At 32.8% G+C, this 26,563-nt stretch overlaps 3 protein-coding genes across 3 annotated transcripts in view; 2 read left to right on the top strand and 1 right to left on the bottom strand.

Annotated features, from left to right (window-relative positions):
• The window catches only part of LOTGIDRAFT_166037 (hypothetical protein), a gene marked incomplete at both ends in the record, with an annotated part of 5,144 nt that extends 3,644 nt beyond the window's left edge, over positions 1-1,500 (top strand). Inside the window, one exon of the mRNA XM_009063081.1 lies at positions 1,477-1,500. Coding sequence (XP_009061329.1) covers positions 1,477-1,500 — 24 coding nt within the window. The remainder of the gene's footprint in view (positions 1-1,476) is intronic.
• Positions 1,501-4,092: 2,592 nt separating this feature from the next.
• LOTGIDRAFT_126879 (hypothetical protein) lies at positions 4,093-16,678 on the top strand (the record flags this gene model as incomplete). The annotated part of the gene is made up of 23 exons (XM_009063080.1): positions 4,093-4,275; positions 4,735-4,774; positions 4,927-5,098; positions 5,401-5,572; positions 5,806-5,930; positions 6,272-6,449; positions 6,773-6,886; positions 7,074-7,184; positions 7,528-7,653; positions 7,910-8,113; positions 8,263-8,433; positions 8,614-8,786; positions 9,222-9,524; positions 9,761-9,854; positions 10,005-10,082; positions 10,257-10,340; positions 10,758-10,961; positions 11,147-11,388; positions 12,261-12,423; positions 15,055-15,246; positions 15,463-15,669; positions 15,866-16,012; positions 16,472-16,678. Coding segments are annotated over 23 exons (3,690 nt in total), but the record flags the coding sequence as incomplete, so codon positions are not given.
• A 914-nt stretch (positions 16,679-17,592) lies between these two features.
• Positions 17,593-20,640, bottom strand: LOTGIDRAFT_234788 (hypothetical protein). Its single transcript, XM_009063079.1, has 3 exons — positions 20,350-20,640; positions 18,899-18,967; positions 17,593-18,156 (listed from the first exon to the last, which is right to left on the bottom strand). The coding sequence occupies exons 1-3, from the start codon at positions 20,560-20,562 to the stop codon at positions 18,109-18,111; spliced, it is 330 nt and encodes a 109-aa protein (XP_009061327.1). The 5' UTR covers positions 20,563-20,640; the 3' UTR covers positions 17,593-18,108.
• Positions 20,641-26,563: the final 5,923 nt, after the last annotated feature.

Here is a 26,563-nt window from a genome sequence, read left to right as displayed (position 1 = left end):
TTGGACATTGCTGAAAATCCTTCAACATCAGCTTTTCTTCATACTTTAAGGAGATTTGCAGCTCAACATGGGTGGCCCAGTGTTATTATATCAGATAATGGTTCAAATTTTGTTGGGGCCCAAAAAGAACTCAAACAGTTATTTGAAAATGGGAAATCTCAAATAGAAGATTTTGCAATGCTTCATAAAGTGTCGTGGAAGTTTAATACACCACTAAGTCCTCATCAAGGAGGAATGTTTGAAAGTCTAATCAAACAAATGAAAAATGCTTTAAAAGTTTCGGTTGGAGAACAAACTTTATCTTGGAATGAGATGTCAACTGTATTTTCAGAAGTGAAGTGTTTAGTCAATAGTAGACCTATTACATTCTCATCCAGTGATCCAAATGACTTACAACCTATCACACCAAATCATTTTATTTTGGGTAGAGCTACAGCAGAAATTCCTCAAGGACCTTTTCAAGAAACAAAAAATTTGCATAAACCCTTTGAATTTGTTCAAACTATTGTAACTAGATTTTTTGATAGGTTAATCAAAGAGTATTTTCCTACATTAATGAGACGTGTCAAATGGCAATCTAAAGGTCGTCAATTACAAGTTAATGATATTGTATTATTAAGAGATTCTAATATTGCTCGTGGAAAATGGCAACTCGCACGCATAATTGAAGTATATCCTGGAACAGATGGCATAGTTCGTAATGTTAAAGTTCGCACTGAGTCTAATGAGTATAAAAGATCTATTCAAATGTGTTGTCCAATATTAGAAGTGTCAAATTTGTAAACTTTGTAATAGTATGTTTAGTTAATTAAGTTTATATGTATGTTAAAATATGTACTCCGTCACTCCTTGGCCCCTTGGAGGATTGTTCTGAATAGTCAGTCGCTATTTACTTTGTTTTAGTTTTCATAGAATTCAGCTTTAATATATTTACGTCATTGTATGTCTATATTAGGTAATATAATTTTCATTGGTCCACGTGACCTTTTGTTGCTCCTCGTGTTAAATCGCCATATTCATTCAGAAGAGTCGCCTTCAACTTTCGCAGACATATTGATAATAATTTAAGGTCTAGAGACAAAACCCTTCAGGTACCTATTATATTTTGTTTATAAATGTATTAAGCATATTATTATAGCCTAGTGTACATGTGTCAATGCGTTTTCTATGAGTTTTTCCTGTTTAAAGTGTCAGAATTGTCTAGATCATAGTTTGCATTTCATAGACACAATTTTCCTGTCCGCTAAGATTTATTGTATATTTCCTAGTTATACAACGTATTTTCATAAGTCTCAATATATTGTCAGTTTCATATCTGTATTGTATTCAATATGTTAGGTAGGTAATAAGAGAATGGAACTTATAGAGCCAACTTGTGTGCGTTGATCAGTTAAGTGTAGTCTGTAGTCTTGCTAAACGAGGTTACGTGCCTTTAGTTGATATTGATTCTTATCAGTATAACTTTTCTCTTTTCAGAATAAAATTTTATTATTTCTGTAACATAATTCTGCTTGGAATAAAAGACATTACTGGAAGTTTGTCTTATCTAGAACCTTCTTCGCCCCCTAAGGATAGTCTGGAACAGTTAGGCCTGCATATAAAATACGATCTATGTCAACTGAAAATAACATTAGGTGGGTCAAACTAACAGACTTTTTTATACGTCTCTGTCGCTACACGGATGTATCTAATAAACTATGCAATAAAGACCACTTGTTTTATATTGTTACAACTATCCCACATTGAAGTAAATATATTATTTAAGATGATAAACGAGATACATAGATAGGGTTATAAACACAAAATAAACGATGCAATTTTGGTGTCTTACCCGAAGTATTTAATCCCATGAACCAAAGGTTTTTATAGACTAAGCTTTTACCAATACGTTCAGTGCATCAAGAAACTCACCTAGATCAAGATAAGCCTTATGTCACCATAATAATTATTGTAAGCAGTGAAACCAAAATATTTAGATTTCTTAGATTACTAAATCCTCATTATTTTGTCGAATACAGGTTATGCATTTTTGATTCAGGGTGTACAGAGTCGGACCACTAATTTTAAAAATAATTTTGAATTTAAAATTAAATTGAAGAAGTTGCGAAACTTTAATAATATACGTTGAAACTAGAATTTCGCTGATAATTCTGAGATATGTATTCACCTTAATAATAGTTCAAGTCACAGTAGCCGGATATTTACCTGATTAACAAACCGGTTGATAACATCCGTAAGAACACTTGTTAACCAATAGGATTGAGGTATTACACAAATTGACCAATTAGTGTTTAGATAGCTTTCTCGGATATATCTAAGATATTCCACTCCTATATGAAGTAAAAGTTTGATTTATTTGTATCTACCTCTAACAACTAGTAAGTTTGCTTTAGTTTATTTTCTGAAATATTTCTGTAATAGACTAATTAACCATTAAGTCTCTCAGGCGGTCTCTTCTGAATAGTTGATCATCTTTATTATAGCGTTTTAAAATTAAGTATACAAGAACGTAAAATTGTGCTACGAGGATGAGGATATGATACTTATTACTTAAGGTCCCAATTAGTCTTATACGTGAATAATATAAAACATCTAAACAGTGTTCATTTAAATACCATTATCATAATTAAGTGTTATCTAAACCATGAAATTAATGATTTTTTTCATAAAGAATTTAAAAAGATTAAAATGAGAGGAGAAAGTTATGAACTGAGAAATGGAAACGGCGACATCTACAATATATCAGGTAGCTAATACTAAAGAAACCCCTACCCATTTTCCAACTGTTGACACGTACAACTTTCTCTACAAATAAAAATCCAAATGGGTAGATTTTCATTTTGAAAAGTGATTAAGGTATAAAGTCTACCAACTGCTACTATCACTTTATAGACAATTCCAATGTATAATTTCCACTACATCTTTATATATAGTTCTTGTTGAGTATAATTGCTATATATTGTTTGAATCTGAAGGTAAAATGGACGAAGGATCCTATGAAGTAATGTACAATTCAGCCACAGCACCGACCAATACTATAGGTAAGATAGAGTTATATGTATGGAAGCCTGTAGCGGCTATATATCACTCTGGACTTCTTTCGTAAAATATATCTTGTTGATAAAATCTCAATATTTGCCAATGAAGAAAAAGTGAGGCTGCTTGTCGTGGCAAACGAGCTGATGAATATTCGTCGTGGGATCCAACCATTCTGGTCGCATGAATTATTATGCCGCCAGGGCCTAAAACTAAAAGATTCTATGCAACTTCCAGGTTAATATTATAGCAAGAGTTATTTCCCTTGAATGTAAAATTTGACTGATTCATTATAAGCATATATCTAATTAATATCTTATCGTAGAAGCAACAAGCCAATCTGAAATACGGCTTGATATAAGTGATGATAAAAAGAAAGTAAAGAGCAAAGAGGTTGTTGGAATCCTGGAACTGGTAAGCATATAACACACTTGATAAAATCGAAGCATAACTTTAACGTCGGAATAGTGAAACAGTGCATAACTGTTTATAGGCCTATCCATCTAATCTATATCTTATTGCCTTTAGGTAAATTTCCTTCTACTGTAAGACATAAAAACCTTGCCAACCTTGAATAATCATACTCAGCACTTGACCATTTCCAGACATTTCACCTTGCTACATATGGAGGTCAATCGTATTCAGAATTAGATGCTATGTACTTATGTCTAATACATACGACACGATACATGTGCGTTGGCTAATGCAATGTAGAAGATACTAAGACGAAGATGTAATGTAATTAGTGCAATGTAAAAGACGCAAAGACAATTATGCTTTGTTCAATGTACAATGTCGAAAGTGAAAGGACATTGCATGTGTCATTTTAGGTATTGTGTCGGTGGTTTTATGTAATTTAACATTTGCATTATGAATTAGACGTATTATGACATAAGTAAAAGAGGTATTTTGTCTTTGAACATTGCACAGATGTATCGTGTCTTATGTATTAGATATAAGTACATAGCATCTAATTCTGAATACGATTGACCTTCATAGCTACAAACATTTTCTGATTTTGATGTTTATAAATTATAAGTTTCAACAACTTTCTAGTTTAGATTTTCTGATTGTTATGATGTGTTATTAATGGTAATTGGTGTACTGGTGTCCATGTTACATGGAGCTGCATATCCTGCCATGGTCTATGTTTTCGGTGAATCTATCGATCTGTTTATCAGCACCGGTGTTTTGGAGCAATTCTTGAATAAACCATCGGTAAAAGAATTCTTAGGAACAGTAAACCTTACAACTGCATCAGTTAAACAAAATCCAAAGATATTTGAGTAAGTTTTAAGCTTTCCTTTTTTCCAATATGCACAAACATTTGTATAACAATGGATCAACTATTGGGATTCGGGTGCTCCAGTGGCTGTATCAGCCATCCCCAGAGCATGATTTGGCCATTACTACGATTCCATTTGACATTCTTTCAGAAACTAGTCTTTCTTTTTTCAGCTCTTCAACTCCTGAACACCTTTCAATTTTTAGTAAAAAATTCGCATTTGGCAGTCGAGTTTTCATGAACTGCGGGTTCGAATTCCATTTAAAGCTAGGAAATAAGACCATACCACGGGAAATGCTTCCGAAAGCTGGTTCACACTATTTTGTAATTTCAGACCGTACTGTAGGACTATTTCCAATATCTCATTTGAAAATATCACCTGTGATGATATACAATTTGAATTGACCAATCAGATGTTAGATCAGATGTTTTGGTACGCAATGTATTACATAAGTAAGTTTAAACATTCGATGTTTTTGAAGATCATAATATAATGTTTAAAAGTTACTGTCGCTTTGTTATGGTGCCACTCTATGACTTTGATGAGAAGAAACGTATGAAACGCTACTATCTAAGTGATAAATTAATCAATGAATTAATTTCAGTCATTGGCAGTTCAGTTATAATATTGGGATACATACAGATTTCTGTTTGGATGATTACTGCAGAACGACAGATCCACAGGATACGATTGACGTTTTATGGTAACATTCTAAAACAAGATATTCGATGGTTTGATTTGAATGATTCGGGACAGCTGAACTCGCGACTGTCGGAGTAAGAGGTTTACAGTCTTTATGTGTTCTGCACAGTCTTCAAATTTTCAGAAGTTTCTCAACTGGATCAGCACAATGTCATCACTTTCTTGAGATCATAATTGCAGTATTGTTTCTTCCGTGAACTATTTTGTCAATTACTGCAAAAAATGTCCTGCAGGTCAGTTTATAAAAAATGGTAACTGTATAGTCTAAACATGAACAGTAAGTAATTAATGGTTCTTTTTAAGTATTTGAAGATGATTATTACCTCGATCAGGTACGTTATCACCCGAAGAAAATGATCTGCTTTCTTATTTTCAGTGACATTGGTAGAATACATGAGGGATTGGGTGATAAATTAGGTTCCTCTGTACAATGGATATCAGCATTTCTAGCTGGTTGTATCATTGGTTTTATTAATGGTTGGAAACTGACGCTAGTGATACTATCAATTAGTCCAGTCCTAATTCTAGCTTCAGCGTTAATGAGTAAGGTTTGTATAACAACTTTAGCCTATACATGAGCACTGAGGAGTTCAATGTCCATTTTGCCACATTACTGCATAACTTTGACTGTGAGGTACTCTTCAATTGGTAGATAGTCCCAAAATGAGTAGCAATAACCATGGATCATATACAATAGATTAACGAATGACTAGCTCAATTTTTAGTTCAATACACTGACAATTAATCGGAAACATGTAGAGATGTTTACTTTATTTTGCAGCTTGCTGCCAGTCTTACCAATAAAGAACTAAAAGCGTATGCTAAAGCAGGATCAATAGCTGAAGAGGTTTTAAGTTCCATTCGAACTGTGGTCGCATTCGGTGGGCAGCACACGGAAGCAGTTAGGTACGATTTGAGGCCATGGACTCACAATTCATTGTGGCTATCATTGCTTAAAATTTATATGACAATATATTTTGCCCAGTCTTAATACGCAAAATAACATTTGAGGATGTATTTCACCGTTGGGAGTTCGGTTTGTTCACAAATATGTGATGATTTTACACTATAGATTTGTAATTTAGATACAATAATTAATCAACCCTTGTTTTTGCACAAAACAAAGCCCACTACAGAAAAGTTTTTCATTTTATTACAATCTTAGACATGTAGGAAAATTCATGTGATGAAACTGTGGTTTATATTAAGTTAGGTTCATATAATGTTATATATGTATTTTATTCTAGGTATGGAGAAAATTTAACAGAAGCGAAAAAGTTTGGCATAAAAAAAAGTATTTCAAATGGATTATGTCTTGGATTTCTGTCTTTTGTTGTCATGGCAACATATTCTTTGGGATTCTGGTACGGGACCAAATTAACCATTATAGAACCAGAAATGTACAGTGTTGGTAAAATGATGATAGTGAGTGTCCTTGCCTTCAAATAAAGTTTGGTTATGCTATGAGGATAGTAACAGTAAACGGATGTATGTGAATCTGTATTCATAAAAACATAGTTGTTGGGCTCATAGAAAATGTTCTTTCCCAAAACAGTTCTATATATTTAAGGATAATCAAAGGTTTTGTGTCGCAAGTCCATAAGCTGGTAATGAAGGTAGTAGTTAAACATCCAATCGGGTTGAATTTACATGATCAAGTGCTGGAAACATCTTCTCCATCGAATAAACAGACATAAACACTTGATGACATATTTTTATTAAATATTTCAATGTTTTATTTGTTGTAGGTATTCTATGCAGTGTTTGTTGGATCATTTTCTCTGGGTAACGCCTCACCTGGCTTTACAGCTTTGTCTTCTGCTCGCGGTGCTGCCTATGTTATCTACCACATGATTGATCAGGTACCGGATCATGGTCATTTCAAATTTTTGTATAGACGTCAACGTCTGTTTACCTTATCACGACTAATAATAATGATAGTTTTCGGTTCTTATCGACTTGGTTTAATCTTAGCATTAATAAATCGGCCATAGATCAATTCCGCATTGTATATGTAACTTTGCATAGTTTATCCCCTTTTATTTACAGAAACCAGCTATAAATATTTCAAATGATGATGGACTACAACCGGAAGTAGTTAATGGTTACATTAAATTTAGAAATGTTAGCTTTTCATATCCATCTAGACCGGAAGTTCAGGTACCAGTATGCCATTCTCCAATTTGTATCAATAACTAAAATATAACGATCATAATCTATGCTGGAAAATTACGCTTGTTTCATGTCATATCATAAGCTTTAATGTCAAATGGTTTTCTTAAGCACTTAGTGGTCTTTAAATGTAACTTAAAGTAATGAAAAATCTATACTTACTCTTCTAGACACCTTATACCATTTTTCATTATGAAATACTTACTCACTCATGATTGATATACTTCCTAATGTTCATTAGCTGCTACCAATGTTTCGCCAAAGTGTTGTTTGGGATTTCGGGTTTCGTTTTGCGGTTCTGATCGTAAGTGCTTGGTTTATTTATTTGTAGGTCCTGAAGCATATCGATCTGAATGTTAAAAAAGGACAAACAGTAGCTTTAGTTGGGTCCAGTGGCTGTGGTAAATCAACCGTCGTACAGCTACTGCAAAGATTTTATGATCCTTTGGATGGACAGGTAAAGTCTTATAAAGGTTGTTGATGTTCAGAACCCTTAACATTGTCTTTGTAGACTTAATCATTTCTATCAGCAGAAATTTCAACAGAAACAAGATTCAGGATTACCTAAAGTTACTAGAAAGCATCATATCACTATTGTAGCAACACTGGGAGAAGAACAAACATGCCTCGTACAGGCTAATCCTCTGTCACAAAAGCGAAAAATATCCTTGTTTTGATAGATTGCTTGTGCATGCAATATTTCTTCAATTTAGATATCATTAGATGGTAATAATGTTAAGGAATTGAATCTGAATTGGTATAGAAATAATATAGGTATAGTCAGCCAAGAACCGAGTTTATTCGCCACGACCATAGCTGAAAATATCAAATTCGGAAAAGAAGAAGTTACAGAAGCTCAAATGGTGGAAGCTGCAAAGATAGCTAATGCTTATCACTTCATCGTTCAACTTCCACAGGTATTTATGGTTTTATTTTAATTGGTCAAGATAGCAATACAGAAAAAAACCAATAGCAAAGGAATGGTATAATTACTTCAGACACATAGTAAGCCAATGTATGGCAGATGCAGATGATATGATATATAACTATTAAATCTATTTTTTAGAAATTTAACACATTGGTTGGAGAACGTGGAGCTCAACTCAGTGGTGGACAGAAGCAACGAATAGCCATTGCCAGGGCATTAGTTCGTGATCCAAAGATTTTGTTACTAGACGAAGCTACATCTGCCTTAGATTCAGAGAGCGAGTCTATTGTTCAAAAGGCTTTAGATAAGGTAGGTATGAATCGTCTAGAACATGTTTGCTGTCCAATGTGAAATATGAAAAATTACTCGAAAAAAGTGAACACAACTCTTATAAGTGAAAGATGATATTATACACCTCTATCCAATACAGATTCTATATTACTCATGAAAAGAATTAATGATAAACATTTAAGCCTATTCATATTGCAGGCACGTGAAGGACGAACTACCATTATTATAGCCCACCGGCTATCAACCATTAGATCTGCTGACGAAATATACGCGTTTCAAGATGGCGCCGTAATGGAAAGAGGTAACCATGATGAATTATTGAATAAAAGAGGAATATACTACAATTTAGTAATGAATCAGGTAAGTTCGGTGTATATAGTTATCATAGGATTCATTATTGCCAAAACATTGGAAGACAATTTTCGTATAATGAAGAAAGTATTAACAGTCATACGAAAATATGGTGCTGAACGTTTTCTGTTTTCACATTGCATTTACAATCCGTTTTTACTGGATGTATGCATATGAATGTAATCAAAAATACTTGAACATCATTGGTTTTCTCTTTCTATTTCAGACCATCCAGAAAAATAATGGTGAGTATTGGTAATCTTTGTGATACCTTTGTCATAGCAACTGATATAAGTTGTGATAATATATGTAAATACCTTCGTCTATTTGTCAAACTTTTAGGTTTTTATTATTCCAATTTTTGTGAATAAAATCTTTCCTTTTATTTTCATAAAAACTTTTTAACTGAAAGGTTTTATTATTATAGACGATAACAATGAAACTGAAGAAGACAGAGAAATAGAAGAAGATTTACATGAATTTATTAGAACAGAATCGCTTAGAAGAAGTGGAAAACTAGAACGAAGTTTATCTAGAAAAAGTAAAAGATCAACTTACACAGCACCCCCAGACTCCGACGTTACCCAAACTGATACAGACCAGAGTAGTGGTGGATTATTGACAATGTTTGCCATGAATTCTCCAGAATGGTACCTCATAGTGATAGGATGTTTAGCAGCCTTATTGAGTGGTTCCGTCCAACCATCCTTTGCCATCATCTTTTCAGAAGTTTTACGTGTAGGTGATGATAGTGACCAGTTTGTGTTGGGTGATCTAATAGTCTTTCAATTAGCATGCCAAAATTAGATAATATACAATGACAATAATGTTGAGTCCAGGGGTCCTCTGATTCTAAAAGATTTTAAACTTTTCCCACACTGTTATTCTGTAAACCAGGACTTTTATGCTTTGAAAGTTAAACGGTGCCATGCTATGACGATGTTGTGGTTCAGTGTTTCTTCATGATGTTTTGTTTCTGTTTTCAGATATTCAGTCTAACGGATATTGAGCGTCAAAATGAGGTCTTAAAACTATGTTTGATATTGCTAGGAATAGGATGTGGAAGTTGGTTAGCGACTTTCTTGCAGGTAACTAGTTTAATGCATCACAAGAATCTTTTATTCTAAAAGAGCTGTAGGCATAAATAAAATCGATTTAGCTCAACTCGCTGATAGAAATTTGAATAAAAAAACTATATTTTGTCTTCAAGAGATTTAATTTCAATGTGTGATTTTCAGAGTTACATGTTTGGTATTTCCGGAGAAAGGCTGACGTTGAGACTGCGTAAGAATACATTTACAGCCATGTTAAATCAAGTAAGTTAATACTATATTCTCGGTGAGAAATTCAGACTTTCATGACTAGACGAAATGCATTTTACCAAAAGTGATCATATAGGGATAAATTATAAAGCATCCACTAGATTAAAACAATCTCTTTTGTCTTTCAAAATCATTTAAGAAAAAGTAAGAACCTTTTTATTGTTTTAGGAAATGGCCTGGTTTGATCGAGAAGAAAATAATACAGGATCACTGACGACTAAATTAGCCACAGAGGCATCGTCTATACAAGGGGTAGGTACAATATTTGCACAAGTATAGTTTTATTTAGGACTATTTAGCTACTAATTTCTTTTATTCTTGAAAACCAATACACGTTTCCTTATAAAATAAGTTTTCAGAAAGACAAAAGAATCCAGAAACAAATTACATTCGATATTCGGAATTGGGAGCTGCTCTTTGTGTGAAAGAGAACTGAATATAAAGTACAAAATGCTTATTTAAACATAACTTAGTTTAATAAGGTTTGATAGAAACTAAAATACAGGAAAACGAAACCCAAAATCCAAACAACACATTGGCGAAACATTAGTAGCAGTTGGTGAATATTTCAAAATGTCACTTTCATCACACGATCATACAAGCAACTCTTCATTTCAGGGAAATAAGAAATTCTAGAACTGATATAAAGGTGTCTTTTTTCTATTTAAGGCAACAGGAGTAAGACTGGGAATGGCGTTTCAGAATATTTCCAGTATGGGTATTGCTCTTGTCATCGCTTTCATTTTTGGTTGGAAGCTCAGTCTACTGATTTCAGCCTTCTTACCATTTATCGTTATTGCTGGTGCCATACAAATCAAAATTTTAGCTGGTGTGGCTGGTAAAAATAAAACAGCCTTAGAAAATGCTGGAAAGGTAGGGAAAAGTAGTTGTTTTACTTTCGTTACTTAAAGAATGGTTGTTCGTCTACAATTCAATTGGAACAAACTGATATAACATAATAATTGTTATAAATTGAAATCATTTGGAAAATTGAGATAAAATCTTTTATATTAAATGTGATTTCAATGGTTTTATTGACTGTATAATTATTCGTGAAGGTTGCTGTTGAATCTTTAGACAACATACGAACAGTGACGTCATTTTCATTACAAGAAAGATTCCAGAAGATGTACTCAACCCAATTAGCTAGACCTTATCGAAGAGCATTAGGGAAGGCACATTTGGCAGGAGCTGCCTTTGGATTTTCACAGTCTGTGATATTCTTTGCCTATGCAGCCTCATTTTACTATGGTGCCTATTTGATTCGGCAGAATGAAATGGACTATGTCTCGGTGTTTAGGTAAGTAGATTTATATTCATACCCTGACTCATAATACAATACATTAGGTTTTATATGGTATAACAGATTGTGGGGAAACTTTTCTCTTGTGTCCGTTCTTTTTTTTACCAAGACCAATGGTAATGAAGCCTTTCAGAATTATTAAAAAAAATTACTTTGTATTATGAATTTGCTGTGACTGAATTGGAAATTGTGTGGCCTAAATTAGTATTGATCAATCATCAAAGATTTTTCCATACAACCGAGTTACATTTTTTAATTTGTTACTTTGGCTCAACTGAGTGCCCTGGGTTGGCAATAACGTTTACTCCCAATTGCACAAGGAAGTTCGTTATTCAAACATAAGAAAGACATGTTACAATGAATATCATATCTCAAACAATATATTTCACAATCCAAATACTTTATGTATAGCATATAAAACGTAATAAAAGTCTAAATACCTAACATTATTGTTGAAATGTAAAAAAGACCCACTCCTATCCTTTATTTACAATGTCATAAAAATACACGTCATAAAATCCTTCTGTTTTTTGTCGAGCATTTTACTGGTACAAATAAAATACAGCCCTTTAAGCTTTCTCTTACTTACTCATTGACATACATAGCACGTTAGATATAATACCAGTTTTAATACATTTACATTGTTGTTGAAATGTAAAATAGACCTATACTTATCTTTTAGATTTATAATCTCATAATATAGATCTCTTTCGTTTTGTGTTGTCGAAGATTTCACTGGTACAATAAATACTGGTATGATACAACCCGTCATGCCTTCTAACTACTTAAGTTAACCTTGGTCCCATTGTCCTCATAATATTGAAACTATGTAATCAGACTTTTACCAGTAAAAATATCGATGGTTTCAGGGTGTTCGTTGCTATTGTATTTGGTGCCTATGCATTAGGACAAGCAAGTGCCTTCGCTCCAGATGCATCCAAAGCTAAAATGGCGGCACGTGATATTTGTCATCTGTTGGACAGAAAACCAACCATTGATTGTAACAATGTGACAGGTACAATACCACAGCAGGTTAGTATTTATCTGATAATTTTAAATTACATTTGACCATTTAAAATACCTTTGTGCAGGCCTCAAACATTGGATGTCTATCAGAATTATCAATATTTACCTTACAATTAGATATTTACCACAGAATGATTATGTATTTCAAAAGATTTCTTGATAACTCCACTCTTCAAAATAACCCCTAAATGGAGCTTTTAATGAGGATTTGAACTTGGCAACCAAAATTTTCTCATACGAATGCTGTCTTCCCTCTCCTTAATAACTTTAACATGGATCACATAAATTTCTCACGTAAATAATTTAAGCTCTCAATTCAAAATTCTTTTCATTCTTTAATTTATCATGATTCAATCAACAGTCCTCACAATAAATTGAGAACATTCGGTTCTGTAAAACCCTTTATTACCGCATTGACCTAACTGAGACTAAAGCCCCGATCTCACATAGGCGGGTAGCGACGGATTATACGCCAACTAGAATTTGACGGATTGGACAATGGTACAAAATTGGGTGAAATGCAAGTTGATGGATGGGTGGCCGAGGACGGGGTATTAATTACGGACGTCCGATGGCTTATCCGTATAGTAGGATCTCACAGGGCTGCGCAACCGATGGGTCTGGGAAGCTCCACGGTAATGAAGGTTGACTCAGAGGCTGCGAGGTATGCAATGCGTATGGAGCAGGTAAAATACAAAGCAGCTACGGTAATGAGGTACAAAAAAACTATAAAAGGAGCACAATTTAAATTTCATCTCGGTCTATAGCCCCGATCTCACATACGCGTATTCAAGGCCGTATGAAGCTCGGATGTCCAAATGAGACGATCTGTACTGATACGTGGATTTTGGCGGAAATTTCAAACATGTTTAAAACATCCGTCATTGCCCTAGAAGCATACTTGGCATATGTGAGATCGGGGCTTTAGTACACATCAATTAATTGAGAGAGATCGGTGAAGACAAATTCCTGTTGATAAACGCATATATCAACAATGTGATTTATCCTTGGTTGAAGATGAATCCCATTTCCTCCTGATATGTCCCAAATACAATACCCTAGGAGATAAATATATCACTTCTACCGTTTCACATTTAAATATTCCTTTGTCATTTCATGTTCTTTTTAATCCGCTAATTTACAGTTTGGCTGAAGTTGTTTCTAAATTTAATTTTTACACACTAAAATCCAGAAATAAATAGGTTGTTCTATTATAATATTATATGTGTTATATTTAGATGAATTACAATAGACTTATGTATTGCTTATTCCTTTGGTGCTTTATTCCTTTATGTTTTACGCATGCATGAGTCTTATTGGACTTAAAATAAGATAGTCTTATGCTCGATATAGTCCGTCATGCTGTTGCATAAATTTATTTATTTATTATATCGTAAAATTTGTCACCACATATGTTTATTTGTTGTTATGCATTAATTTGCTATGATGTTGTTTTTCAAACTTGTTTATGTATACACTATATTTTTTGTATAACCAGTAATTGATGTCAGTGTGTCATATTTGTATCACGTATTATTTTGTATTATCTTGTATCATGATGTATGTTGCCCAAAAAGGGCGAACAATACAATTAATATCTATTTATCAATATATCTGTAGCTTGGCGCATTTAGAGTTCAAAACGGGCAGTGGAAATAGTTGTATTAAATGTATTGTCATTTTCTTCTGAATTCGATGTTTGTACTTAATTTAATCCACGGTTTGATACTTATGTTCAATTGATACAGTGGTCTAACCTATTTTCGTGCATATAAGGATTCAACACCGAATTTCGTCAAAGTTAAAAAAACGGAACAAAAATTTATGTCTTAGATGTTTCCTCAGATATTCTACATAATAATTAAAATTGGTTTGTTTCGATTTTCTTTATGAATCCCCCACTATGACCAATATTTCATGAGTAACCAACTCGACAACGGCGGCAAAATGCGTCACCTTTTTTCGTGTACAATGTTTGATCTATAAATAAGTCGAGAAAAACACGTTGTATGGATACCGGGTGGTATAATTAACTTCTCTTAGTATTTATCTTTAATATCAATTCATTATGACTAGTGACAATTTCTTCAAAGAGCCATGATTAAAAAAAAATAGTGACAGACAAAATAAGATACGTAGCGTGATTTATTGCTAAAAAGTCATTGAAACAATATAAGAATACGGCCCACATTGTGTTCCAAAGAAATTTTCTGCTGACACGGAATCCGCTAGTCGATCACGTGACTTCATTCGTTTGAATATATTCTAGAAGACGACACTTGGAATTCGGATTACAGCTAGGGATTATAAGGAAATTCGGCCGATAAAAAATTGTGAAGTTTGGTAATAACTGAAATCCGCCATTTTGTATTTGTCAAAGTATACATTAATAGATTTTACCTTGCTTGAAACTACTGGATTCATTCCACTAGCTGATATTGTACAGAAATCCCATGTTTATCAAAACAAGCATATGTAGAGGTCACGCGAGGTCGCACATGTAAATTATCAAACATTTCCGGAGATGCACGAAAAATAGGTTAGCACGAAATTAGGTTACTTGACTGTATTTTTGACGACTAGTAACCACATGGTTAACAACAAAACCACCAACAGAAACCTTGACTTCTATTACAGATATCCAGTGCAATCAACTTTAGAAACGTGAGATTTGGATACCCTACTCGACCAGATATAAATGTGCTTAAAGGATTAGATATAAATATAGAAGCAGGACAGACAGTAGCTCTAGTCGGTACTAGTGGTTGTGGAAAATCAACAGTCATTCAAATATTACAGAGATTATATGATCCATATTCCGGCAACATTGTGAGTAGATCTCTTTTTGATGAAATCAAAACCATATTATGCTGAATACCTGTTAAAACTGATCTTTGGTTATGGAATGGGGGAGGGGGTGGTGTATTCACGGTCGGATTTGGTATTGGGACATAAAAGCTTAGCAGCGGATATAATATTTTGGACAAAATACTCTAGAAGGAGACTGATTATTCTATTATTTTATATCATTTCATACTATTTCAGCTTATTGGTGGAAGCAAGGTTTCAGATTTGAACATTCAATGGCTACGATCTCAGATCGGGTTAGTATCACAAGAGCCGGTACTTTTCAATAGAAGTATTAAAGACAATATAGTTTATGGAGATTTATCTCGAACTGTTTCGACTGAGGAAGTAATATCTGCTGCTAGAAAGGCCAATATCCACCATTTTATTATGCAGTTACCAAAGGTTTGTACCATATCTGATGATATTAGCGCAAAAGAAACTTCATGATCATGAAACATACCCCCATATTTAAAATTGTCTGTGTTGTCAACTAACTCTATACATAATTATGCTGATTGTTCATGAGACTCATTCGTGTCCTAAGTCGTATTAACAACATTTTTGTAGCGGTCAGAATAGTCACTTTTAATCATTACAGAGCTACGACACTACTGTTGGTGAGAAAGGGTCCCAACTCAGTGGTGGACAGAAACAAAGAATAGCCATCGCCAGAGCTTTAATTCGAAATCCAAAAATACTTTTATTAGATGAAGCTACGTCCGCTTTAGATACAGAGAGTGAAAAGGTAATAACGAGAAATTTTACAGTCATTTACTTTAAGATCCATTTTACATCCTCTATTTCCAAAGGTTGTTCTCAAAAAATAGGAAGTATGCGACTTAACACTGAACTTTCATTCATTTCATTTATTTCTAAGGGTAACGATATAAGGTAATGGTTGACTAAATTTGGCAACTTTTGGAAACTTATGGCAGTATGTGGATAAGGCTAAATATGTGACAGAACGTCAGTAAACTGTTTAGGCGACACAGCCAGTCGTGATAATAAACATAAATGTAAACATGTTCTAGTAATTAACGATGATGATGTTCATAATTATATCAGTTAAGTTTTGTTGTGAAACATCCTTTTATCTGTCAGTCGAAATCAATAAATTACATAAGTTAAAAATTACTTTTGTATGTTTGGTTATTTTTCTATTTTGTCAGTGTTCGTAACGGTGTCTCTGATATCCTTCTTTCAGGTAGTACATGAAGCCTTAGAAACAGCCCGAGTTGGTAGAACGTGTATTATAATAGCACATCGTTTGTCTACAATTCAGTCAGCTGATAATATTGTAGTCATTAGAAATGGTACAGTCATAGAACAAGGATCTCATTCAGAACTACTCAAAATACAGGGTTTTTATTATAAACTATATACAGCACAAAATAAAACATTATTACATTGAAGTTTGAACCTACGACGAAAAAAAAGAAGAGAGTATCTATTTTCCAGATCTAAAACCATTATGACATGCAATGGATGTCTGAAAAGGGTGAAACTTTGTTAGAACAGATTGATGTGATGAGCAGGTTATCTAGTTTTGACGTTTTACATGATCGAACTTTCTGGTCATCATGATTGACGAGGAAACTTCGAATGATTTACACATGTATGCGATGGCAGAGTATTGGAGTGAATTTTGGAAATAATCAGCAACTTTTGTATATGCTAATGTTTGAAATATCACTATGTTTATGTAAATGTACTCCTCGGTTACATTTGAAGATTGTTTGAACCAGATCGTATTCGTTGATCCATCATGACTGCCGACGAAATTAGAAACAGAATTTGATTGTTTGATGTAAAACTAGTTCTGATAGTCTGAGGATGGTTTTCCAATTTTTTATTTTTACTTACTAAGACTTTCAGTGCTGATTCGAGGCTCATGTTCGGAATCACTAAGAATTTGGGAATTTGGACTGGTTGTGGTAGGTGCCATTTTTTCAGGGCTACTACCATCGATCTCCCTCATGTCTACGTTTAAATCTCAATTATCTTATATCACTGGTGGATTCTTTGCTTGGACGTACCGCGATAATTTAGCCTAAAACTGAATCATATGGATCTAAAATGTTAGGGATCTAACGAGGACAAATTATTGCTAGAGCAAAAAAAGAAAAAATACTCTTGAAACATGGCTCTCTCTGAATTAATACATCACTTTGTGTACTATGTTTCAGCATGTTATTTAGCTAATGAAGACAATCATTCGCCATTCATCCGGGGGAAGTTGTTGTATGTCTTCAGCGACAATCAGTCTGAACATTGTATGCATTTTAATGCATTCGATTATAAAGAATAAAAGAAAAACAACAAAGATTTTATTTGTCAAAAGGTAGAATAATTTATTTTCTGCTGCAAAGAACTACAAAGTATTTAAAAAAAACTGTTTCAAATGTATTGAGGGACTTCATTTTTGTACAGATTCAAAGATACACCAAGGACTACACGAATAACAGTAAAAAGCACTTAAAATACCACAAATTGGTTAACGAAAAATCAAAAACTGTATAAATAAAACGAGTGCGTTACATTATGTACATTGCGTAAATTGCTGAGAAAGCTGCTCTTTAAGATAATTCTGTTTTACGTTTTAGTTTGAGTTAAAACGTTAACCAGTCATGTTTGATTTAGAAATTTCGAGTATGAGTATGTCAGGCAGTCAAATTTGATTGAGAAATTTATCATTTTCCATTATGCAAAATTGAAATCACGGAAGTTTTAAAAGATGGACGGAATTTTACATTTTCCATATTCAAAAATTAAATCCAAAATATTTCAAATACTGTTTTCAACACAAATATAAATAGTCAGCAGTCACTCTTTACATCGCCTTTATTCTCGGACCATTGCTTGGGCTTCTCCGCAGGTACCACCAACCTCCTGCAAGATAACAAGAGCAATATTTAAATATAGAATAATTTGTTATGAACTGAAATAAATCAAAAAGTATAAAAATCTATAAAGAAGAAGAATACAGCCAACATGAAAGTCTTATGTCTGTAATAGAAGGCATACAGAGTGCTCATCTCTTAGAAACACCGTGCGCTTAGTGTCAATTTTAGCATGCCAAATTTGCAAAGAAAATGATCAATTAAGTATTTATCCATTATTTTTTCTTATTTTGTATCCATCAAAAATGAAACTTTAATCTTTATTGGTAAACCTTTGAGAATGACCAATTGCAAGATTATAGAATTGAATCAACCAAGTGTGACTCTACAATATTTGTTGGATGTCTTGATCTATCTGTTGTTTCGACCTATCAAGCGTTGAAAGCATCGTTTGAATTATTGATTACATATTCTTTATAGTTCAATGCCACGTTCTATTCTAGCCTTCTGTTTTGTTATCTTTCATGTACTGTTTGTGTTTATAAGCGGGAATATAGATGTTTGGCCCAGTGAAATATGGTACAAATAATAGCAAACGCATTGCAAATGTTATGATCAACGCAGGTTTCATGATTACAGCTAAGAGCGATATTTATGGAAGATTTGATTGTTTGATTGCTATATCAATAAGAGGTAGATGTGGGATTCTATGTATCGTGTTATAATTTTACCGTTTATAATACAGTGTTATTACCTATCTTAACATAAATCACAATAAATAGTATACTTACGGCGGATTCTTGAATTAAGGCACATAAACCACAGAACCAACTGATGACACAATCATGTCCAAAACTACCCTGAAATTATAAAAAATATATTTAAATACTTTGAGGTGAGTCTGTTGTATACATCCTACATAAAAAAAAAACATTAATCAAAGCATCACGTGGCCTTGTGACAACTAAAATGAACAAATAGAGCTAAATGAAACATTTGCCTACATATTTGATATGAGTGTGTGTAACTACCACAATTATTACTTGACATTAACTCATTTCTAACATTTTCTCAGTTGTCATATGGAAAATACTGTCTTTTTGTTGTTGTAGGAAAACACCTCTTCAAGCGTGGAATTTAAAAATGTCTTTAAGGTCCAATTTGCGTTTTATATCAGAAAGATGTTTAATTTAACAAAATGTTTTCAATTATGTTGCCATTACTGGTCTGATATAATTACATGGAAGAGTAATATGTTTTTCATCTTATACACGAAATGAAACTACAGTTTAGTGTATCACAAAATGAAAAAGAGTCGCGTCAATACTGTGGAATGAGGAAATCTAAGATAGTTTTCCTGGGTAATCTAGATAATAATCTAAATATATTATCTCTTCATCAAATATTCTATATGAATATAAACTATTATTATTATTTATTCATGTCACGCCCATTCAGAACTTGAACAAATATTGTTATCTATGTACGTGTGTGGTGTAAAAAATAAATCATACGGGTTTTTATTTAGATTCAATATTCTACGTCCTTTTGACAAAAGTGACCCAATTTATATATATATATATATTTAGATTTTTAGACAAACCTTTATTTAACCAACAATTATTCACAAAGTGAGGACCAAACAGTATGTTCATTGTCCATCCCTACTCCTCATATTTGTTGTGTGGAAGTAGATCGGTTGATGCAGATACGAATCACACAACCTCGCACAGTTATCTAGAGCACGAATAAAGATGGTCGGGTAAAAATTTAAAACAAAATTCGCAATGACAAGTAATATATGCTCAGTCATAATCTCAAGTTACCTCTAGCATTGATGCTGGTCACATTTATTGAGAAAAGTATGGTAATATGATGTATTCTTGTGTTGTCCGTGATAATGAAATGCAAAGGGGCAAAAAATATTGTAGTCAACCAAATGTATTAGTTTTCGTTCTATCCTAACAGTTGCGTATGACTTAGTTGTTTTATTCTTGTACAGAAAGGGCAATTGTTAAACATTTGACTGATGGCCCATGTCTCGGCAATAACTTGCTTGAATCTAAATAAGGTTTTATCCAGTTTATCGTGTCATCATAGTGGTCATTTAGATAAGAAACATCATTAAACAAAGATTTACAAATTTGAAAATACATTTTGCTTTGAAATTATGGATTTAAGTAGATGAATTAAGTGTGTGATCGAAAGAGTTCACAAAAATAATAAAATTTTATAAACTTACTTCAATTCCTTTGGTTTCCCTAATTTTGCCTCGAATTTTAGCTCTAGTATAGATTCCAATACAACCTAACAAGGACAGAAAACCATACAATACACAACTTTCGCCCACAGCTTCGGCATTTTTACCAGCGGTATAACATGGGACGAAGTATGTCACCAAACATAAGGTACAGTTGCTGAAACAGCCGAATAAACTTTGTTGAAATTCTGCCATTTTCGATTTCGTATCGATCGAATGCCTAACCCAGTCCTGAAACCCTCAACTCCAAATGTACAGAAAGGACACCTTAATACTGTGCCTTGACAACGAAGCCCCGTAGAATACACAGACTACGAATGTTTTTATGTTACTAGAGCGACCCTAGTAAATAAATGAAATGATTGGTTTTCAGCGAAGACTTATTATTTTTCCGCCTTAGTAGTGTTTGTTATGGACCTGGGTGATGGTTGTCATAATACACGAAGTCTGTGAATACTGAATGAAAACACTATATACGTAGAAGGAGAGGTTCGGGTGTGACAATATCAAGGACAGTTCCTTGACAGACAATCAATACAGTTCTCTCTGTCACGATTATCGATCAATGCTGTTTCCAGGCACGTACATTACCTGTTCAAACAATGCACATATATTAATAGATAAATTGGTTTTATTAAAATATCAATATGTGAGAGGTTGAAACACAAAGCAACAGGAAAGTTTGATTTAAAAAGAATAAAGGGACAAATGAAAAGTAGTAAAGTCATCTTGCATACAATATCTTATTGGATCAGGCATTTTGTATGACCAGTTATACATCTACATGTATTCTATATGAATTATTATTCGATCATTCATAGTGTGTATATTATTATCTTATTAGATCAGTAAGCTTGCACATTAAGCAATATATTATCATCTGTGTAATATCTCATTGGGCAGTTAATTTGTATATGCTATTTTATTGGATCAGCCATAATCTTTTTATTATCTTATTGAATCAGTCGTCTTCTATTTAATTAATTCAATTATTTATACTCTTTTATTCCACTTAAAATGAAGATTACTTAATGAATATAAATACATTTATGAATAGAATTATAAACGGTAAATAATAAATATAGATAGATATAGATAAATATATAGATGTTCAAAACAAATAACGCGGTGACAAATGAACGAATGCAATGATCAATTTGATTTGACAGGAAGCTTAGCTTAATTCAATACCAATTTTCTGAATTAGAAAGGCTTGTGGGTGTGAATTTAAGAAGCTCTACCAGGAAGTTTGTGCTGTTTGTCCAGTTGAAAATTGTCGCATTCTACTAGACTATGTAGAGCTATAGAAGAACCACATTTATCACATAAAATATTGGCACCAGTATCATTATTATCCATACAGCATATCTTAAATTTAATAATGACATAAAAAATTTGCTGTACTGTTAAATACAGGATGATGTTCTATACTACTATGGAATTGTCTGAAAACACTAAAATCATGCTAATTAACGGGTTAAGGCCATCGCCGTTCACTCCACATTTTATAAAAGTAGTTACACCAGATCAGTCAGATCAGATATTATATAATAATGCCATCTACATCTTATTGGTCGGACATCTACTATACAATATCGTATTGGATCAGACATCTACTACATAATATCGTATTGGATCAGGCATCTACTACATAATATCGTATTGGATCAGACATCTACTACATAATATCGTATTGGACTAAACATCTACTATATGATATCTTATTGGATCAGTCATCTACTATATAATATCTTACTGGATCAGTCATATTCTATATAACATCTTACTGGATCAGTTATATTCTATATAATATCTTACTGGATCAGTCATATTCTAAATAATATCTTACTGCATCAGTCACCAACTATATAATATCTTACTGGATCAGTCATATTCTATATAACATCTTACTGGATCAGTCATATTCTATATAATATCTTACTGGATCAGTCATATTCTATATAATATCTTACTGGATCAGTTATATTCTATATAACATCTTACTGGATCAGTTATATTCTATATAATATCTTACTGGATCAGTCATATTCTAAATAATATCTTACTGGATCAGTTATATTCTATATAATATCTTACTGGATCAGTCATATTCTAAATAATATCTTACTGGATCAGTCATATTCTATATAATATCTTACTGGATCAGTTATATTCTAAATAATATCTTACTGGATCAGTCATATTCTACATAACATCTTACTGGATCAGTTATATTCTATATAATATCTTACTGGATCATCTACTACATAATATCGTATTGGACTAGACATCTACTATATGATATCTTATTGGATCAGTCATCTACTATATAATATCTTACTGGATCAGTCATATTCTATATAACATCTTACTGCATCAGTCACCTACTATATAATATCTTACTGGATCAGTCATATTCTATGTAATACTTACTGCATCAGTCATATTCTATATAATATCTTACTGGATCAGTCATATTCTATATAACATCTTACTGGATCAGTTATGTTCTATATAATATCTTACTGGATCAGTCATATTCTAAATAATATCTTACTGCATCAGTCACCTACTATATAATATCTTACTGGATCAGTCATATTCTATGTAATACTTACTGCATCAGTCATATTCTATGTAATACTTACTGCATCAGTTATATTCTATATAATATCTTACTGGATCAGTCATATTCTAAATAATATCTTACTGCATCAGTCACCTACTATATAATATCTTACTGGATCAGTCATATTCTATGTAATACTTACTGCATCAGTCATATTCTATGTAATACTTACTGCATCAGTTATATTCTATATAATATCTTACTGGATCAGTCATATTCTAAATAATATCTTACTGCATCAGTCACCTACTATATAATATCTTACTGGATCAGTCATATTCTATATAACATCTTACTGGATCAGTTATGTTCTATATAATATCTTACTGGATCAGTCATATTCTAAATAATATCTTACTGCATCAGTCACCTACTATATAATATCTTACTGGATCAGTCATATTCTATGTAATACTTACTGCATCAGTCATATTCTATGTAATACTTACTGCATCAGTTATATTCTATATAATATCTTACTGGATCAGTCATATTCTAAATAATATCTTACTGCATCAGTCACCTACTATATAATATCTTACTGGATCAGTCATATTCTATGTAATACTTACTGCATCAGTCATATTCTATATAATATCTTACTGGATCAGTCATATTCTATATTTTATCTTACTGGATCAGTCACCTACTATATAATATCTCATTGAATCAGTCATATTCTATATAATATCTTACTGGATCAGTCACCTACTATATAATATCTCATTGAATCAGTCATATTCTATATAATATCTTACTGCATCAGTCATATTCTAAATAATATCTTACTGGATCAGTCATATTCTATATAATATCTTACTGCATCAGTCACCTACTATATAATATCTTACTGCATCAGTCACCTACTATATAATATCTTACTGGATCAGTCATATTCTATATAACATCTTACTGGATCAGTTATATTCTATATAATATCTTACTGGATCAGTCATATTCTATATAACATCTTACTGCATCAGTCACCTACTATATAATATCTTACTGCATCAGTCACCTACTATATAATATCTTACTGCATCAGTCACCTACTATATAATATCTTACTGCATCAGTCACCTACTATATAATATCTTACGGATCAGTCATCTACTATATAACATCTTATTGCATCAATCATATTCTATGTAATATCTTATTGAATCAGTCATATTGTCATATATATTTTTTCAATTATATTATATTATAGCCATGTTATTTTGATTCAAGATCAGTGGTATCCCATAGAACGTCGATATAATACTTGAATTAATATCAGGGAAATTGAATATTAAGGAAGTAAGGAAGCAAATACGATTATCTATAAGGAAAGAGACATGTGGTTAAATTCTTCCTATTATTAACGACTATAATATTTACAAAGATATTGGATCAGTCCAACTAAAGCATTTGGTGAGTAAAACAAAACAGTATCATGAAATCAATTAAAAACCTTCAAACATATAACATTTGAAAAAAAAAAACAAATTAATGAAAAATTGCTCTATGTCAAATGTGTGCAAACAGGATCTTATACCTATATGTACCAAGTTTTGTGAAAATTTGTTGACAACTGGAAGAGCTACAACACTTTAAATTTACCTAAAGGAGGTAAAATTTCAATAGTTAAATTGATCTCTCTAATATTTTATCTACACCCATTCAAGAGAGAGAACGCCCGATTCAAAATATTAAGAATTGTTATGCAATCATGTCTGCTTTTGTCAAAGGTTTACATTTCTGTTAATATTGTGAAAATCATTGTTTGACAATAGAGGAAGTAATCTTTTATGAACGTATTTTGCTTGGAACAAAAAATTGTTGCTATAATATTGAGAAAGATTTGAACAAATGATCATGAAAGGATTTTAAATAGCCTAGGTATAATTATTATGTTAATGGTAAAAGAAACGTGACATATGTAAAATGCAGGTCAATGTTATAGATTAGATATATTCTTCTGTACAGAAACAAAATTGTTGTAGTTACATACTTTTGTATCCAAAACATTTAAATACTTGATAGCCTTTATTGTTGTCCTGCCTAAAGCCCGACCCATATTAAAGTGGAGATAGTTACAGTTTTAAGAACCAGTAAAACTAAACTTATACTGAACGCAAAATTTTATGTTACTACAGTGCCAGAATATACCGATACAGGGGATACAATTGGTAGAAATAGGTGGTAGATTGATTAAATAAGAACAACTGTCGATGCTGCAGCTCTGTGGAAGCGCCATTGGCACCGGTCTCCAATGGAGTGTCTGAGAGGGTTTTCCATACAAAATACTTTGAAAAAAGAATTGATTTGGTGCATTCTGGCATATATTTTTTTAGCAAGAACGTTTGAATTTCAAATTTAGAAATGGGAGTGGGGTTGCAATCCGTGGTACAAATGGCCTTGCTGGCGCCGCCACTGTTGCTAGCAGACGTGAAGGCCCAGATGTGCCCTTCAAAGATCATTATATGAAAATAAGTGTTTTGTGCGTTAACAAAATGAGTTCTATATGGCATTAGCTAATCTGTTGTTTGAAATCAGAAAGAGAAATGAATGATATACTCGATGGTTGAAGATCTGATTCGAATTTTTCTTGGTAGAATATGGTAGTAATTCGAAACACGAGTCATCCATTATAGTGTATGGTAATTGGCGCCTTAAAATGAATTTAGCTTCCCAAATACGCTATAAAGTTGAGTAGCACAATGAAAAAAGGACGTTATCACAACTTATCTGCGTTCACCTTGTGAAGACGGGAAATAAAAATATGATTCAGCACTGTTTTCATAACATTTTGAATATCTAAAATCATGAAAAGAGATGGACGCGACTGTACCAATTGACAAGTGTTAAAAAAGGGATTTCGGTGACCTCTTGAAGAATTGACCTGCATGTCAGGAAATTATATTTATTAATTTTTTGAACAGGGCGTCACGTATAGCTCTGTCATCAATTAAACAAAATTGGACGACAGATATCCAGATTATATTGCTGGAACAAGTAACCAAATATCTGTATAATGTTAAAATCTCATGTTGGCCTATATCATCTAAGGATTATGGTGAGAGCTCGGTAGTCGGTCCCTAGTCGTATTAAGAACTACCAGCGCAATGAGAGCGCAATATTGATTATCCCAAAGAACGTCTTAAAGTATCGTGTCAGAAACTCGAGAGTCATGGTGAGACTGCAAATGTAGCCATGGCTGAACTGTGCTTATCTAATGATCTTCGCGATTCCATGCGTTCTGAATGTGTTACAAAACAGATCACCTAACATTTATGTTATATTCGTATGCGCTAAAAACAAACACTGGACTCGGCGATCAATGGCGGCTATGGCGACCATCGAATTGAAAATTTCATGTGAAAGCCACGCTATATATCAACATAACAATTGTGAATACTGTTGGGCAGACTGACAGAGAAGGTCAAAGACAGAATAGATATAAATTAAGAGTAAAATTTATTCCACATTAAACTGTAGCCTATAATAACAGGAATTCAAAATATTCAGTAACAAAGAAATTAATGACAATGATATTAAGTGAAGAAGGTAGCACCACATTATGTC

Source organism: Lottia gigantea (genome assembly GCF_000327385.1).
Source record: "Lottia gigantea unplaced genomic scaffold LOTGIsca_55, whole genome shotgun sequence".
Classification (NCBI taxonomy): domain Eukaryota; kingdom Metazoa; phylum Mollusca; class Gastropoda; family Lottiidae; genus Lottia; species Lottia gigantea.
Note: the sequence above shows the minus strand (reverse complement) of the source record. Positions and strands in the feature narration are given on the sequence as shown.